The sequence below is a fragment of the Phragmites australis genome, chromosome 8 (assembly GCF_958298935.1).
Source record: "Phragmites australis chromosome 8, lpPhrAust1.1, whole genome shotgun sequence".
Classification (NCBI taxonomy): domain Eukaryota; kingdom Viridiplantae; phylum Streptophyta; class Magnoliopsida; order Poales; family Poaceae; genus Phragmites; species Phragmites australis.
This window is the reverse complement of record NC_084928.1, coordinates 498,756-514,856: the sequence shown is the minus strand read 5'-3', so window position 1 is coordinate 514,856 and position 16,101 is coordinate 498,756. Positions and strand designations below refer to the sequence as shown.

At 45.3% G+C, this 16,101-nt stretch overlaps 2 protein-coding genes across 2 annotated transcripts; one reads left to right on the top strand and one right to left on the bottom strand.

Annotated features, from left to right (window-relative positions):
- Positions 1 to 9,343: 9,343 nt before the first annotated feature.
- Positions 9,344 to 10,667, top strand: LOC133926101 (haloacid dehalogenase-like hydrolase domain-containing protein Sgpp). Its single transcript, XM_062371861.1, has 3 exons — positions 9,344 to 9,499; positions 9,686 to 9,782; positions 9,859 to 10,667. The coding sequence occupies exons 1-3, from the start codon at positions 9,492 to 9,494 to the stop codon at positions 10,465 to 10,467; spliced, it is 714 nt and encodes a 237-aa protein (XP_062227845.1). The 5' UTR covers positions 9,344 to 9,491; the 3' UTR covers positions 10,468 to 10,667.
- On the bottom strand, positions 10,498 to 15,800 carry LOC133926100 (cell division control protein 48 homolog C). Its single transcript, XM_062371860.1, has 10 exons — positions 14,940 to 15,800; positions 12,954 to 13,567; positions 12,614 to 12,766; positions 12,273 to 12,389; positions 12,078 to 12,182; positions 11,851 to 11,916; positions 11,670 to 11,734; positions 11,384 to 11,585; positions 11,010 to 11,153; positions 10,498 to 10,895 (listed from the first exon to the last, which is right to left on the bottom strand). The coding sequence occupies exons 1-10, from the start codon at positions 15,721 to 15,723 to the stop codon at positions 10,848 to 10,850; spliced, it is 2,298 nt and encodes a 765-aa protein (XP_062227844.1). The 5' UTR covers positions 15,724 to 15,800; the 3' UTR covers positions 10,498 to 10,847.
- Between the last annotated feature and the right edge of the window lie 301 nt (positions 15,801 to 16,101).

The window sequence follows — 16,101 nt, the reverse complement described above, 5'->3', positions numbered from 1 at the left end:
GCCCAGTCAAAATCTTGAGTGCCACTCCAGGTGGGCGTCTGCTGTGTGTAGTCAATGATATCCTCATTGTGAGTTGATAATCCTGGTGGAGTTGTCTGCGTAGCTTGAGTAGGTTGTGTGAACGGAGGGGGCTGGGAACCCAGTATGCACTCCTCAGGAGCGGGAGCTTCAGGTATCACCTCCTCGGCTCCAGCAGAAGAACGTGTTCCATGATGTGCCGCAGACGAAGGGGCCTCCCGTGAATGTGCCTCATGAGCACTGGATGAGCGCCTGCTGTGGGAGGCACGGGACGGGTCCATGGCGGGTACGTCGTATGCCCTATAACGCAGGGCGCAACCACCTAGTCCACGTATCGCGGACCAAAGGTGAGACCCTCTCGTCCTCATGTAGTCTCGGAGAGGGTGCCTATCCCTTCGCGTGGCTGACCCACTCGCTTCCCAACAGTCATGCTCCGCATGCCTATGCATTTTGATCCCCGCTTCGGTCTGTTGTTGTTGAGGGTTATGTCAGTAATACGGATGACAAACTAATGAAAATCGTTATAAGTACAACATCACTTACCACCACATGTAGAAGCCGGGCACGATCTTCGGGGAAGGGTCTAGGGGCTGGCGGTACGCTGCCGCTGAGTAAGGTGGGACGCGTTCGTGATTGATACCACGCAAGGTACTCCCAGTACGAGCTATCGTCGTACTGTCCCGCAGGAATGATGACATCCACTGGGCCAGACTCCATCCACCGGGTTATGTGTTCTGCATTAATCTCCGCCCAGTCGTGGATGCTTGCGTTTCCTTGGGCACTCCTCCTGTATGTGACATAAATAGTTAAAATTTTGTAACATAAAAATGGTATCTACAGTAACACACTTACTCGTGCGCCTGACTAGCGTCTCGTGGGGGAGGTACTGGCACCAACTGACGATGACCAAACTGCCTCTGCACACGGTCAGGAGAATACACTTCTACATTGTTCATATAAAGCAGAAAACATCTAGTCATCCATAGGTCGGAGTCACGGAAACAAGATGGTGCGATGAGGCCACTAGTCGCAATTTCGGCCACTCGTTCACTACGCCATGGATCCCACTCCACAAGATCGGCGCTGAGGACATCAAGGTCACTGATCACCCGGGAGTAGTTTCCATGGTCTTGGTGGTGACTCCATCGCAGCCTGGCATGAAGCCACCTTTAACCCATCGTTGGCCTCATGTCGTCGGCGACGCCGTCAGAGATGGGAACTGGATAGTAGGTCTTGCTCACCCACGGTCGACACACCGGGAGATAATCCCAGCTCCAGAGCTGTAGAAGGTGTAGGCAACCAGAAATAGATCCCATCTTTGTTGACTGTTGGGTTGCGGCACACAATCCTTTGTATGTAGCAGCCAACACAGCAGATCCCCAACTGTAATGTGTCGGCTCGTACGGACGTGATGTGAGCTCACGCGCTAACCATAAAATATGCGGAAGTACATAATCACCTGCCGTGTTGCAAAACATTATGCCTCCAAGCAAGATATACAAGTACACCTCATAATGCTGCATAACTGTTGCCTCGTCCGCATCCGGTGGGCAAGGGCTGAACTGTGGTAGGCCATGAATCCATGATATGGAGAGCCATACATCCTTCATGTCATAATGCATGTTAAACCTACAAGATACAGAGAATCAATGAACCACGAACAACACTCCAACGTATAAAATGCTTTATGTAACAAATAATTACATGCCGTGAATATAACTCTTCCACTGCTCCTTTCCTGGTCGTGGAAGTACTAACGGGGTGCCCCTTATCGGGAGCCCGGTCAGCATGGCAACGTCCCGTAAAGTAATGGTCATCTCTCCGCAAGGAAAGTGGAACGTGTGCGTCTCAGGACGCCAGCGGTCGGCCTGTGAGCAGTGAGACCTCGATCGGCGGCAGTGGAGTCCTGCCACCACCCTCCATGGGAGCTCCTGCCATCATAAGTGCAAACGGTAGGAGTCCGGCCTGTGCGAGGGGCTCGTGGAATCGAGGGTCTAACTCCTTAAGCTTGCGCACCTCCTGGAACGCAATGGGAGCAACTGCAAATGTATGCAATACATTTTTAGAGTAAGTACCAAGGTATTAGAGAAAATGAAATTCACGTAATATCGATGTACCTGTTGCCCTGCGAAAATCATCCTTCCCCTGTGGTTCTCATCATACCGTAGTTGAAGAAGCTCAGGAAGGTGAATGTGAGCCATGCCAATGATTTCAAGCCTCATGGTTCCATTATAAAATAAAGTAAGATAATAGCTATTACAAAATGGGTACAACACCTAATACGTTCATAACAAATTACAATACAATCCATGTTTCCAACATACTTCATATAACAAACTCACTAGCAGCAAAGCTAATACAATCCAGTTCGATCGTAGCCTAATAGTTTACCGTCGGGTCGGACAAGTCCTCCTGTCATGGCCGGATTGCTTGCATATTTTGCACCTACGTAGTCCATCAACAGCATCTGCTGCATCCATGTCACCTTTAAGCCTCGTGGCTCTAGGCCTTCCAGGATCCGTGCGTCTGGCCCTGGGATAAGGTACCCACTTAGGCCCCTCGATTGCTTTGTAGCTGGATCCGATGTTAAATGAACGCATCTTTGGAAGCCATGTGCTCCTCAGTGCATCGATCGTGAAATAGGGTGATACGTATTGTGATCCGTCGTTCCCGCCCATGTCCCTGCAAGCGGCCAAGATATGGGAGCACGGGATATGATGTAGCTTTGGCTTATTGCATGTGCACTTCACCTCGTGAGGACCAATTTGACATTGTTGCACGGTGTCCCCCACACTGTATCCAGAAGTGTACCGACGACGACACATGACCTCAAATTCATTATTGGTCCGGTCGTAGATCCTAGTCCGATGAAAGTGTGCCTTACTCCTCCATCTGGATAGGATTTCCTCCACCTTAGGTGCGAACCGCGTGCTGCACTCCATTGCAGCTATACCACGGTCTCGAAAGTAGTCAGCCGTCCTATAGAATGTGAGCTCAATTATGGCACACAATGGGAGGCCGCGTACACCCTTTAGGACATTGTTGAATGCCTTAGCTATGTTCGTTGTCATAATCGTATACCTATTATAAGATACAACAATCTTAGATACAATTTTTTGCGTAACCAAAAGGAAATTACGATCTTTAAAACGCTATGTTCTCACCTGGAACTGTGAGTATCATGGAATAGGACCCAACGCTCCGCCGGCTTTCCTGCTATCCACTGGCTAAACGTACCACGCGAACGACTAATGATGGTTTGGCCCCCCACCATTTGCGTCCGTAGATGGTCCTCCTGTGCTTCTTGCTGTGCCATCATCTTACGAGTAGTCTCATTTAACTCTCGCCATATCTCGTTGAACTTCGCCTGCTAGTTCTGAAGACATAACCCTTTGAACCTCTTCACAAGACCCTTGTTGTGATACCTTGAGTAAAGGTTCGCACCTAAGTGTCGCATGCACCACCTTCTCTCCACATCAGGCCACGCAATGGAGGGGTTTGTGCTGGCATGCAGCACATCCAATGCAAGAGGCCCTTATTGCGGTCTGATATGATGCAGACTCGTTCCCTATTACCGACGACACGTGTCCTCACCAAGGTAAGGAACCACAACCAACTATCATTGTTCTCACTCTCAACCAATGCAGAAGCGAGAGGAATTATCTGATTGTTTGCATCCGCCGCCATCGCTGTCATTAGGTTACCATGGTACTTGCCACTAAGAAATGTGGCATCCACACATACCACCGGTTTGCAATGCCTGAAAGCTTCGATGCATTGGCCAAAGGACCAGAAAAACCTAATGAGGTATCGATCAGTGTTGCTGTATGACCCATCATCCAGCCTGATCGGCTCATCCGCCATGGCCCACTGGGTCCCGGGGTTGGTCATAGCAATCTTCTGCATCAGCCTCGGTGCGTAGTGGTACGAATCTTCGAAACTTCCAAACAACATCTTCAATGCCTTCTGCTTTGCTCGCCACGCGGTGTGGTAATTGATCAGCATACCCGTCTTAGTCTGCACCTCCTCCATAATGGATTTTGGCGACAAACATATGTTTGTGACAACAAGGGTGATGAGTAGTTGGGCTATGAACCTCGCATCAACCGCGTGGCTCACATTCCTAATAGCCTCTTCGCTGCATGTATGTGGGGTGTGTCTACTCAGCACAAAATAGTTCTCGTGCTTTGGCTTATGGGCTCGTACGAAGTAAGGACAAGTCGGATGCTTCGTACACCTAACCTCATACTCTGTATGGTTAGATCGGGTACACTTGTGGTCCCTTCTTGTGATTACAGCATAGTTGCTGATAAAGTGGATGACCTCTTCCCTGTTCCGAAACCGTTGCCCCACCTGGATGTCGCTATTCTGATATCCCCAATTAGATAGGGTGTTATACTCACTGATGGTACAATTTAGCAGCCCAGCACCATGAAAGTACTGGATCGCCGGCACCGGGTCATCATTGTCAGCACCTTCTTCGTCGCCACTACCACCAGCTTCATCATCCATGCATTGTGCATCTACCTCACCATGGTCCACTTCGGGTCCATCCGTACCCGAAGTGCCCTCCCCGACATTCCCTCCCGCCTCATCATGCATCACATTATGGTCTAATCCTTCCACAGTAGCCACCTCTTAACCATGCACCGGTCGTGATACTATGGTTACGTACACTCCCATTTCAAAGTTCTCCTCTAATGCCTTACGTGAGTACAAGGCCCAAGCGTTGTTCGTTCTCAAATCGAACAACGTATGGACAATGAGCGAGCTGTTTGGTACAGACCGTGGCCTAACACCCTCTAGGATAACATTGTAGGACTGCTGGTTTAGACGCAAAAGGCTCATAACATGTGTTTGTAAGCCTTTTAGATCAATTGGTAGCTCAACCGTACTCTCTACGTGCTGGCAGTTCTGAATGGACACGAGTCTCCCATGCAAAACAGCGGGACGTTCTCCATAATAAATATGGATAGTCATAGCGTCTCTACTAAACAAACATAAATGACCAAATAACTAATTAGATGTATGTTACATACGTACTCTATTTTAGCTAATGCATTAGCACGGAATAAATACTATACTTGCTATAATTCCTTTTTTTATTCTAAGTATTACAGTTAATGTTACACTATAGTTGCTTCTGTTGCGAGATAATAGAATATACAAATAGTATACCTACTCTATTTTACCAACTTAATATCATTTATCTAAATGATTTGAACGATCTACTTGCTCTAATTACATTTTGTAATCTAAATATTACGATTAATATTACACTATAGTTGCTTTTGTTGTGCGATCATAAAATATGCAAATATTGTAACTACTCTATTTTCCAACTTAATATTACTTATCCAATGTATTCGAACAGAATAAATACTATATTTGCTCTACTTACATTTTTTATTCTAAGTATTACAGTTAATGTTACACTATAGTTGCTTCTGTTGCGAGATAATAGAATATACAAATAGTATACCTACTCTACTTTACCAACTTAATATCGTTTATCCAATTTATTCGAACTGTCCACTTGCTCTAATTACATTTTCTAATCTAAATATTACGATTACTATTACACTATAGTACCAACTATTACAAAATCATAGAATATGCAAATCTTACACCTACTCTATTTTAGCAACTTAATATCTACATGCTATAACTATATTTTCTAATCTAAATATAAGTACATACATAATCTATGATTCAAATAAATATAAGTACTTACTACTAAGGAAGGCTGTCCTGCTGCACCGTAGCTTTTCGGGCTCGACTGCTCACACTAATTTGTTGCTCTGCTCTTCTCTCCTCTCTGCTCTCCTCTCCTCTCTGCTCTCCTCCTTGCTCTCCTCCTTGCTCTCCTCTGCTCGCTGATGCCTCTTCGTTGCTCGCTGCGCTGCCATTTAAAGCCTCACCGAGCAGACAACGGCACGTGGGAGAGCACCATGCGCCATGCAGCCGGCCAAAAAATGTGGGGGACAAAAGGACAAAAGTAAAAAAGAAAAGAAAAAAGAAAAGTAAAAAGCACGACATGACTTGACGTGACAAAAGCGTATTTCGGCACACGGTGTGCCGAAAATGCCTTTTTCGGTACACCGTGTACCGAAAAATCGTTTTCGGCACACCGTGTGCCGAATACATGTGCTAAAATTGTAAATACGAAAAATAGTTATCCATTTAAGTAAATACGGTCACGTATGTTATACAAAATCGAATTTTTGCCACTATTGGCCGGTAGTTCCAGTAGCGATTTTGTAGACAAGGACAACTCTCCAAGCAGGCAACAACTTGCATATTGACTCCAAGATTCTTTGCATCTCGTCTTTGTTCACATTACTTATTTGCATTATTTGAAATAGACGAATTTTGTGAAACCATCAACAGAAAGCTCCACACAACGTGCCTGTCTTGACTGACTCAACTTATTGTGAGTCAAAAGTATTCGCAAATATACAAATAGCGATATTTGTGTATGTATAAACTAGTTTCATTTATGTATGTATATGTGTCTATGTATATGTGTATGAACTTATGTATATATGTATATGTATATATATGTATGTATATGTATATGTATATGTATATGTGTGTGTATAAGTGTTGTACTACACATAGGGTGTAGAATAATATTCTACACCATCGAGCCGAACCAATCAACTAGCTAACCAACTCACCATCCCAAACTCGCTCATCTCCCCTCACGCCCAACCCAACCCATCCATGTTAGGCCAGTCAACCCAGCTGCATCTCACAACCCACACTGACCAGACAGTTCCACTTCTCCTCGATTTTGACCGCACCACCGATGAGAGCGTGATGATTCCCCCGTCTCCTGCATGTGTCAGCGTGATCCCCTCACTTGTGGTGGATTTCTAGGATCAATCCCTAATAACAATGCAGGATCGATGGTCGTCAACTGCAGTTCTCCTCCCCATCAGCGGTCTTATCCCTACCCCTTCTCTCTGTTGGAGCTTGGTGGCGCAGTGGCGGTGATTTCGGCCTTCTACAAGCTCTGCGCGCTAAAAATCAGTGGGGGATGGCCTCCACAAGCTTGATCCATGTAGGAATTTGACTGATGTAGCCTATTGGACCCCGTCGCACCAGAATCAGAGCAGGCCGCCTCCGCGTAGGCGATGATGCATCTGGTGCCCTGTTGGTAGGCTATCCGCTTGGATGTATCTAGGTAGCTGCTGGCGTGTGGAACATGATCTAGTTGCATGGTGGTTGAGGAAGATCCAGGCCATAGAGGGTTAGCACTGAAGGATACTCGCGGCGTCATTGGAAGACATCTGTTGTAGGGTTTTTTTTACAATATGGCATGTTGTTATTGACCCGCTTCTTCAATGCTCCACATCTAATTTGCTATGATTTGGATTTTAATGGTTTGGTAGTACTCTCATTCTTGCTTTAGTAGTCCTCGAAATGGGCTCCTGGCTAATTTTTAGCCAACAAGAACTATTGATAAAGAACTACTCACAACTCTGAAAAGAAACCAACGAAACATGGAACATCTACCTAATTACTGAAGAAATATATAACTTGGATTTAGTAGTTCTTCAGTAATCTTCAGTTGACCTTGGGTAGTCTTCTTTTTTTCTTCAGTAGTTTTTCTTTTTTCTTCAATAGTTCCAAGTTATAACAAACTCTAGTAGTTTTTCCTCCAGTAGTTTTTCCTTTTGTTCAGCAGTTCATCCTTTCCATATAGTATTCATTTCCTTAAGTACTTCCATGTCATAGCAAATTCCACTAACTTCAATAGTTTTTCACCATGCCTTCATGGTTTGGTAGTTCATTGTTTCATGATTCAGTAGTTCATTGCCTCACGATTCAGTAGTTCATTGTTTTAGAGTTTAGTAGTTTGTCATAGTTCTCCTTTCCTTCAGTAGTTCTTTCTTTTCTTCATGGTTCAATAGTTCATTTCATGCTTCACTAGTTCTAAGCAATAGCAAAATTTAGTACTTTCTATGAGTTGGAATCAATAGTATCTTCAGTAAATCTTCCAACTCATAAGCAAACTATGTCAGTAGTTCATTCTTCTAGGCTTCATTAATAGTCAATAGTTTCGAGTCATATCAAAATTGTGTCAATAGTATACTTAAGTAATTCATTCTCGCAGAGTTCGGTAGTATGTTTCAGTAATTGTTAATAATTCCAAATCATAGCAAATTGTGTCAGTAGTACTCCTTGTAGCGGTTTAGTAAATCAATAGTCACTTCCAAGTCATAGCAAATTTCCACCCTTACTTCCAAGACATTAGTATTTTGTTAGTAGTTCTGAATCGTAGCAAATTTCAGCACTTAGTGTAATTTCGTTAGTTGTTTCCAATTCATGGTAAAATTGTCTCAGCTTTCAAGTTATAGTAAATTGTGCCAGTAGTCTATTTAGCATTCAGTAGTTTATGTTAGTAGTACTCTCTTTCTGTTTTCCTAGTCATAACAAATTTGTTTAAGTAAATCCCAGGTAAGGATTCTGCAGTATGCAAGCTGCCATGTCTTCTTCCTGCACGATGCATCATCTCTAAGCAATACTCCCTTGCACTAGCCCTATCTCAGTCCAAATCTTGGCCAACCAACACAAAAACGGGTTTCCTTTCACCCGGACTTCCAATTCCTCCCCTCACCATGGCAGCAGAGTTGCAAAACGAAGTCATGGACGGAGTGGAAGTGGAGTTGCAACTCGATTTGCACACAAGGACGGCGACAGGAGCAGTAACTGCGTGCTTGGCGGCACGATTGAGCATAGACGGAGATGGGGAAGTGCGGTTGCGCGCTCTCTCTCGCACGCGGGAGGCGCTTGGGCTGGATCTCGGTTCGACGGACGGCGTGCTAGAGGAACATGGAGCTGGTTCTGGCATAGGGTGGTGGGCAGAGGTTAGGGGCGCTCGATCCTGCGCGAGATGCTGGGTGCGGTCGGGGTCGTGCTCGATCCAGATTAGATTATGGGAGAGAGGGGTGCGGGATTGGGTGGAGTGCATCGAGCTGCTGGTTGGGTCGATGGGAGGTTTGGCCAGGCCCTCGTGTAGAATAATCTTGGTGTAGAATAGCACTCCGGTAATATATATACGTGTGTATATATATATGAGCTCCGAGAAAGAAAAAATAAGAGAAGCAGCTGATTGTCAGCAACAGACAGATTGACAGGTGTCACTGCCCGTGGGGCCCAAAAGGTAGGCATGAGAGAGACGAGACAAAATCAGGGGAGTAAACATTTTGATGTGGATTCATAAATTGAGGCCAAACTCCGAAGGGTCAATACAATAATTTGTTTGTCGTTTCAAAAGGCAGCTAAAAAAAGTTGACTGGTGAGATAATGAGATGACAGGAGAAAGGACGCGAACCGTGTGAGATGAGGACTGCCGGCGCCACCAACCAACCCTCTTCTTCTTATAAAAGTCGTCTAGGCAGCATCAGCGAACACAAAGATCAAAATTGAAGCTTGCCACTGTTGAGCAATCGGAAGAGCAAGCCATGGAAAGGTAATCCTGATTCTTCTCCCTCGTGAGTACAGCATGCTCGATTCATTTTCTGCAAGATTTCCTTTTCTTTTTCCCTCGAGAATTTCAAGAGTTCGATTTCATCACAAGTTGAATCAATTCTTCAGAATATTTCCCTTTTATGTTTCTCTGCAACAATCCAAGTGACGTGCGTTCTCTGTATGGCAGAGTCGCTCCTCTGGAAGCCGTCCTGTTCGACATCGATGGGACAATGGGCATCTCCGACCCGTTCCATCACCGAGCATTCTCCGAACTGCTGCTCAAGGTGAACATAACCATCTGCGCAGAGCTAAGATTTTGCAAGCAATCAGCTCGACCCATCTGTGCGCATGTCTTTTCAGATTGGCTACAACGACGGCGTCCCGATCACGCCGGAGTTCGGCATGACGCACATGGCCGGCCGGAGCAACGAGCAGATCGGCAGCTTCCTCTTCCCCGACTGGGACAAGGACAAGATCGACGACTTCTTCAGGGAAAAGGAGGCGCTCTTCGCCAGGTATGCCACAGAGGGGCTCAAGGAGATCGCCGGACTCACGCGGCTCTGCCGGTGGGCCGGCGAGCGCGGGCTCAAGCGCGCGGCCGTGACCAACGCGCCGAGGGCCAACGCCGAGCTCATGATCTCCATCCTCGGCTTGTCGGACTTCTTCAAGCTCATCGTCACCGGCGAGGACTGTGACCGCTCCAAGCCGTTCCCGGACCCCTACCTCAGGGCTCTCACCCTGCTCGGCGCCTCGCCTGACCACACCGTCATCTTTGAGGATTCCACGATCGGGGTGCAGGCCGGTGTTGCTGCCGGGATGCCGGTGATTGCTATCGCCGATGAGAGGCGGGAAGGCAAGCTCCTGGCCACCGGCGCAACCCTCGTCATCAGGGACTACCAAGATCCCAAGCTCTGGGCGGCATTGGACAAACTGGATACCAAAGCTCAAGCTGCCGAGGTCGATGAGTAATACAAAACGGTCGCTGAGGAAGACCAAGAGTGACAAAAAATTAATTTGCTATACTTCAAGCATGATTGTAGTACACTCATTCATGTATGTTCAGGTCATACAGAACTGCCAGTAGGCCAAAGTCGGTACAAATAAGCAAAACCAAAATTGATTGCAAGGGAAGCAGAATTCAATCTGCCTCCCGCAGCAGCTAGCCCTCATTCCCTATGTTAACACCAGATTACGCACTTCAGAAATGTATGCTGGTGGTGGTGCACTCCCTGAAGAACCATCTTTGTGCATAGCGACACTGGCAAGGAACCGCGGAAAACATGGTACGCGGACATACATTTGCAAAGGGTTCTCATACACACACACCAAGATGGAGACATGGTGATAGATCAGTTTGAGGAGTATCTCTTGGACAACACCTCGTAATATTTCCTTTGCTGCAACCAAGAAGAACAGATCAAAGGGTGAAATAGGTGACAGCATCACTATGGTGGACAACATCAGGATGTCATTCTGATGCAGATATACGCATAGTTGACCCTTCCTCTTACCTGTTCGGATACTGATGGCTTCACCTTCGATAGAGCCCTTACAAAGTGTGAGAGCTCAATCAAACAAGAGGAACTCATTGACGATGTCCCATTCTCAATGAATTCCAATCTCTCTTCCAACGCTGCCATGGCTGCTTCATTCACCTGACAAAAGAAGCTCGTTAGTTCGGTTCTTTGCGCGTTCTCGGTTCAACAATTTGGCATTCACACAGAAGAATGCTGCTACAGAAATCTGATTGGTTAAATCAGATTGAATTCATCAGCTAACCATCCCCAAAGCTAAAAAAGTTATACAATGTACAAAAAGAAGTACTAATGCTCACTTCAAACAAATTCAAACCGAGAACTGTTCAATGAAACATCATATAAATTACCAGTGATGCTAGGTCGGCACCAGTGAGATCGTTGCACTCTTTTCGACGTGCCAGTGCATCCAAATCAACACCAGATGAGATGGGTTTGTTTCTAGCATGTGCTTTTAGTATGGAAACTCGCTCATCAGCACAAGGTAAAGGCACATAATGTTTTTTCCCGAATCTACCAGGCCGTAGAACAGCATCATCTATCACATCAATTCTGCACCAGAAAGGGGATGCAGATATCAACCATCTATTCAGGGATATATATATAAACGTAGACGTGCCAGCTGCTGACAGTTACCTGTTTGTAGCTCCTATCACATACACACCTTGGCGTTGATCAGCGCCATCGAGTTCAATAAGTAACTGTGAACAGAAGAATCAGAATAGCACAGAACAGGAAAGCAACAGAAAGGAAAAAACAGTTTAAAGAATACCGTTTTCCAAATAGACAGGTGTACGAAGTAGTAAAATATTCAAACCTGATTTAATAGACGCTCAACCACCCATCCTCCCTCTTTCCCTCTTTTTGTTGTCAAAGCATCTATCTGGCAAATTCACATGGAATAAAAACTTGAACACCATATACCAAAAGAAACAGTTTCACAACTGAAACATTGAAGTTGCTTGAGTACTTAGTATAAATGTAATATCAAAACTTGCTTTAAGCGATTGATCCGGGTATGGCAGGTTACACACAATCTCTTACCTCATCAAAAAACAGGATGCATGGGGAGTTAGTACGTGCACGAGTAAATATTTTCCTAACTTCTGATTCACTCTCCCCAACGTACTTGTTCAATAGCTCAGGCCCCTAAAGAACCAGAAGAAGATATATCTTAGCACTATTTTGTACGCATTTGAAAGAGTGAAGTAAAAATATGGAAATCCAAAGACCAATTACCTTAATATGAATAAAATTAGCCCCTGCCTCATTCGCCACTGCTTTTGCTATTAGTGTTTTCCCACAACCCGGAGGTCCAAACAGCATGAAGCCAGCTTGCATATTCACTCCAAATACCTAATAAGACAGAAAACAAAGATTACATGAAAAACATTGTATTAAATACTTTCCAAATATTTATAGACATTAAAAAGTATCACAAATAAACACCAGGGATGTCTATAAACTTTGGTACAAATTCTGAAATGCTCTTAGCTTTTAAGGTGCCAACCACTACAGCATACCAGATAACAGACAGAAATAAGAAGTGCAAAAACGTTGGGATACTAAGGGCAATTCACCTCATAATCTTCAGGGTGCTTGATACATCGAACAATGCAGCGGTCAAACTCTTTCCGTAATGAATCGAGACCTCCAACATCATCCCATGTGACATCAGGGACAGAAGAAAATCCTTCTCTTCTCAAAGATGGTTGAACCATTTTTGTTGCTTCCTTCAGCAAATGAAGTCACAATGTATGTTAAAAATGCAAATCCATGGGACCCTGCTAGAAAGTTGGAAGGAAAGATATGTCCCACGAATATATAATTATAACATGAGGACACGGCAGGGGGTATGCTAGAAGAAATTAACGCAGAAGATCTCGGACGTGCGGCACATGCAAAAGGTGCAAAGCTTACCTCAAAGTCATCCATGATAATATGTAGGCTCTCCACCTCATCTGCCTCCCAAGGTTTTCTCCACCAGTCATGCTTGCTATTTCCGTCATGCTCACGACAATATTGAACTCTTCTTTTATCAATTATTCTCTTCATTGCTAGATTCCCTGCTTTGTCCACTAATGCCTTCAAGTCAGCACCAACAAAACCTGGTGTGGCCCTTGCTATCTTGAACAAGTCAAATTCGCCTTCAAGTCGAAGGTTCTGAGTAAGCATCTTCAGTATCTGTTTTCGTGCATTCTCATCTGGAACACCAAGAGATATTTCTCGATCAAACCTTCCTGGCCTTCGCAGAGCTTGGTCCACAGCATCAGGCCTATTCGTAGCTCCAATGACAATAACATAACCAGGTTTCTTTTCAGATGATTCTCCATCCAAATCAGCGCCACCCGATCCAATATTCTGATGGAATTCATCCATGCATGTCATTAATTGAGTAACTATCCGTCGCTCCATCTCTCGTTGCAGACTCTCCCTCTTGGATGCAATTGCATCTATCTCATCAATGAATACAATTGAGGGAGCAGTCCTATAGGCCTTCTGAAATAAGCCCCTGATATTTTCCTCAGAAGCTCCTGCAAGAACATAAGCATTATGAGGTGTGCTTCCTCATGAGTCCTGACAGAGAATTTATCTATGAGCGGGAATGAATATGAAACCACATAAAGAAAGTGAGCCAAAAAACTATATATCCTTTCATCTGTTGCTTAAGCCATAAGGGTGGGTGCAAAGCTGGATCAATATCACTTGTTGATTATATCTAAACCTTTCAGCACCTATTTAATATGATTATGATTTTATGATCGCTAGCCAGGCTTGGCATGTGGTAGCACCTTGTTAGTAACAATGCACTATTGACTTATTGAGCACTACACTGACATATGATATCAAAAAAAGGTTGGTCCAGATACTGACAATGCATAAATGGAGCTCATCCATTTTATTAATTGTGTGATTGTACACACTGTTAGCACTACCAACCTTCCACAACTATGTTTGGTATGTTGAATACACATCTTATAAGGCAGCAACTATTATTCATTTTACATTCTAGCCGATGATGTCTAATATAACAAAGGATATAGACATCAGGCACCGCCTATTCATACAACAACAACAACAACAAAACCTTTGTCCCAAGCAAGTTGGGGTAGGCTAGAGATAAAACCCACAAGATCCAACTAAAAAGATGATGAAAAAACAATAATGATAATAAATATACTAGTAATGGTAAAAAATAAAAGTAATAACAATACAAAGAGACTGATGCATAAGTTATGGTTCTGGTACGTAGATTGCTAACTTCCACGCGCTTCTATCTATGAATAGTTCTTTAGGGATATTCCTAGTTTTTTTGGGATATTTCATTCTTTCAAGTCTCTCTTTACAGACCTCTCCTATGTTAGGTTTAGTCGACCCCTGCCTCTCTTCACATTATCAGCGTGTCTCAGTATCCCGCTATGCACAAGTGACTCTGAAGGTCTCCGTTGGATATGTCCAAACCATCTCAACTGATATTGGACAAGCTTTTTTTCAATTGGCGCTACCCCTACCCTATCACGAACATCATTATTTCGGATCCGATCCTTTCTTGTATGACATAAATCCATCGCAACAAACGCATCTCTGCTACACTTAACTATTGGACATGTCAGCTTTTCATGTTGCAGCAATTTTGGGTTCCGAATGAAATACAGTTTACAGCTTATAATGAAGCAACAACAAGAAATGAAGAAGCTTATCCTTTTGCACCTACGAATAGCAACAGATTTCAGCAGCTACGACATGGAAATCCGTTGGTCAAGCAAGGACTAACAATCATCATTCACCACGTTTTAACTGTTTCTAGCATCAACATGATCAGCAGTCAAAACTTTTTTGTCCAAATATACACACAAAGCATCAGACTTTTTCTCGACTCTGGATGTAAAGTATCAGAAAACATACCAGATACCCCAGATACAACCTCAGGTGCCGAGATCTTGTAGAACGGCACACCAGTCTCATTGGCAATGGCATGTGCGAGGGTGGTCTTCCCGCAACCAGGCGGCCCGTGCAGCAGCAGCCCAGCAACAGGCCTAACCCCAAGGCGCTGTGGCAGCTCTGGATGGCACAGGGGCACCACCACTTCCATCATCAGCTCCTCTATCACCGCTTCCATCCCTCCGAGATCAGCAAACCGTGGCCCCTTCTCCCCTCTGACAACTCCTGCAGTAGCTGGGGCCTCTGGCTTGGCATCGCCGCCGTCTCCACCATCGGATGTGATGAGTCGGCGTGCCTTCTCTGCGGTCACCTCAATCTCCAGCTGTTGGTTAGTACCGGGGTTCCGTTTGGGCGTCTGGGAGGCGTACTGGGAGCGAAGCATGGACTTGGTGACGTCGAAGGCAGGGGAAGGCGGCGGGTGGGCGGCCTCTTCGGAGACGGAGGTGGAGGAGGAGGTGCTGGCGTGGGCGTCGTGGCGGCGGCGGCGAGAGGTGGAGGAGTCGTCGTCGTCGGATCCGGAGGGGGAGGGGGAAGGGAGTGAGGATAGGGCGCGGCGGACGGCGGCGGTGAAGGGGTCGAGCTTCTGGCGGCGGAGCTCGGGGTGGTGGATGCGGAGGGTGTTGGCGACGTCCTCGGCGGAGGAGCCGGAGACGGCGAGACCGCCATTCAGAATGAGGCGGCGGAGTTTCCACTCGAAGGACGCCAATTGGGACCGGCCGGCGCCCCCATGACGCGGGCGCTTCCCCATCGGCGGGCGGCGGCGGCGGCGGCGGCGGCTAGGGTTTGGGGCCGAGGAATTGGTGCCGGTTTTATTTAGAAGGCGGGGTTTTTTTTTTTATGTTCGTTGTCGGAACAACCTGCTTTACGCCTTCCCTGACGGTTTGCGTCAACAGTGATGACATAAGCATATCTGGTTTACATGTAAGTTTGTCACGTTTAATGTCAGGCACGTAATATATTTTTATATAGCTGTTTGTTTGACTGTCATATATGTGATAAACCATATTTTATTAGTCTTTTAGTACATATCATATATTTAATTTTTGATTAGCTTTATCACACTTATAGTTAAGAATTTGTTAGCCACACTTAGATAACCTTAATCGTCGCAAATTTAGATGCGAAG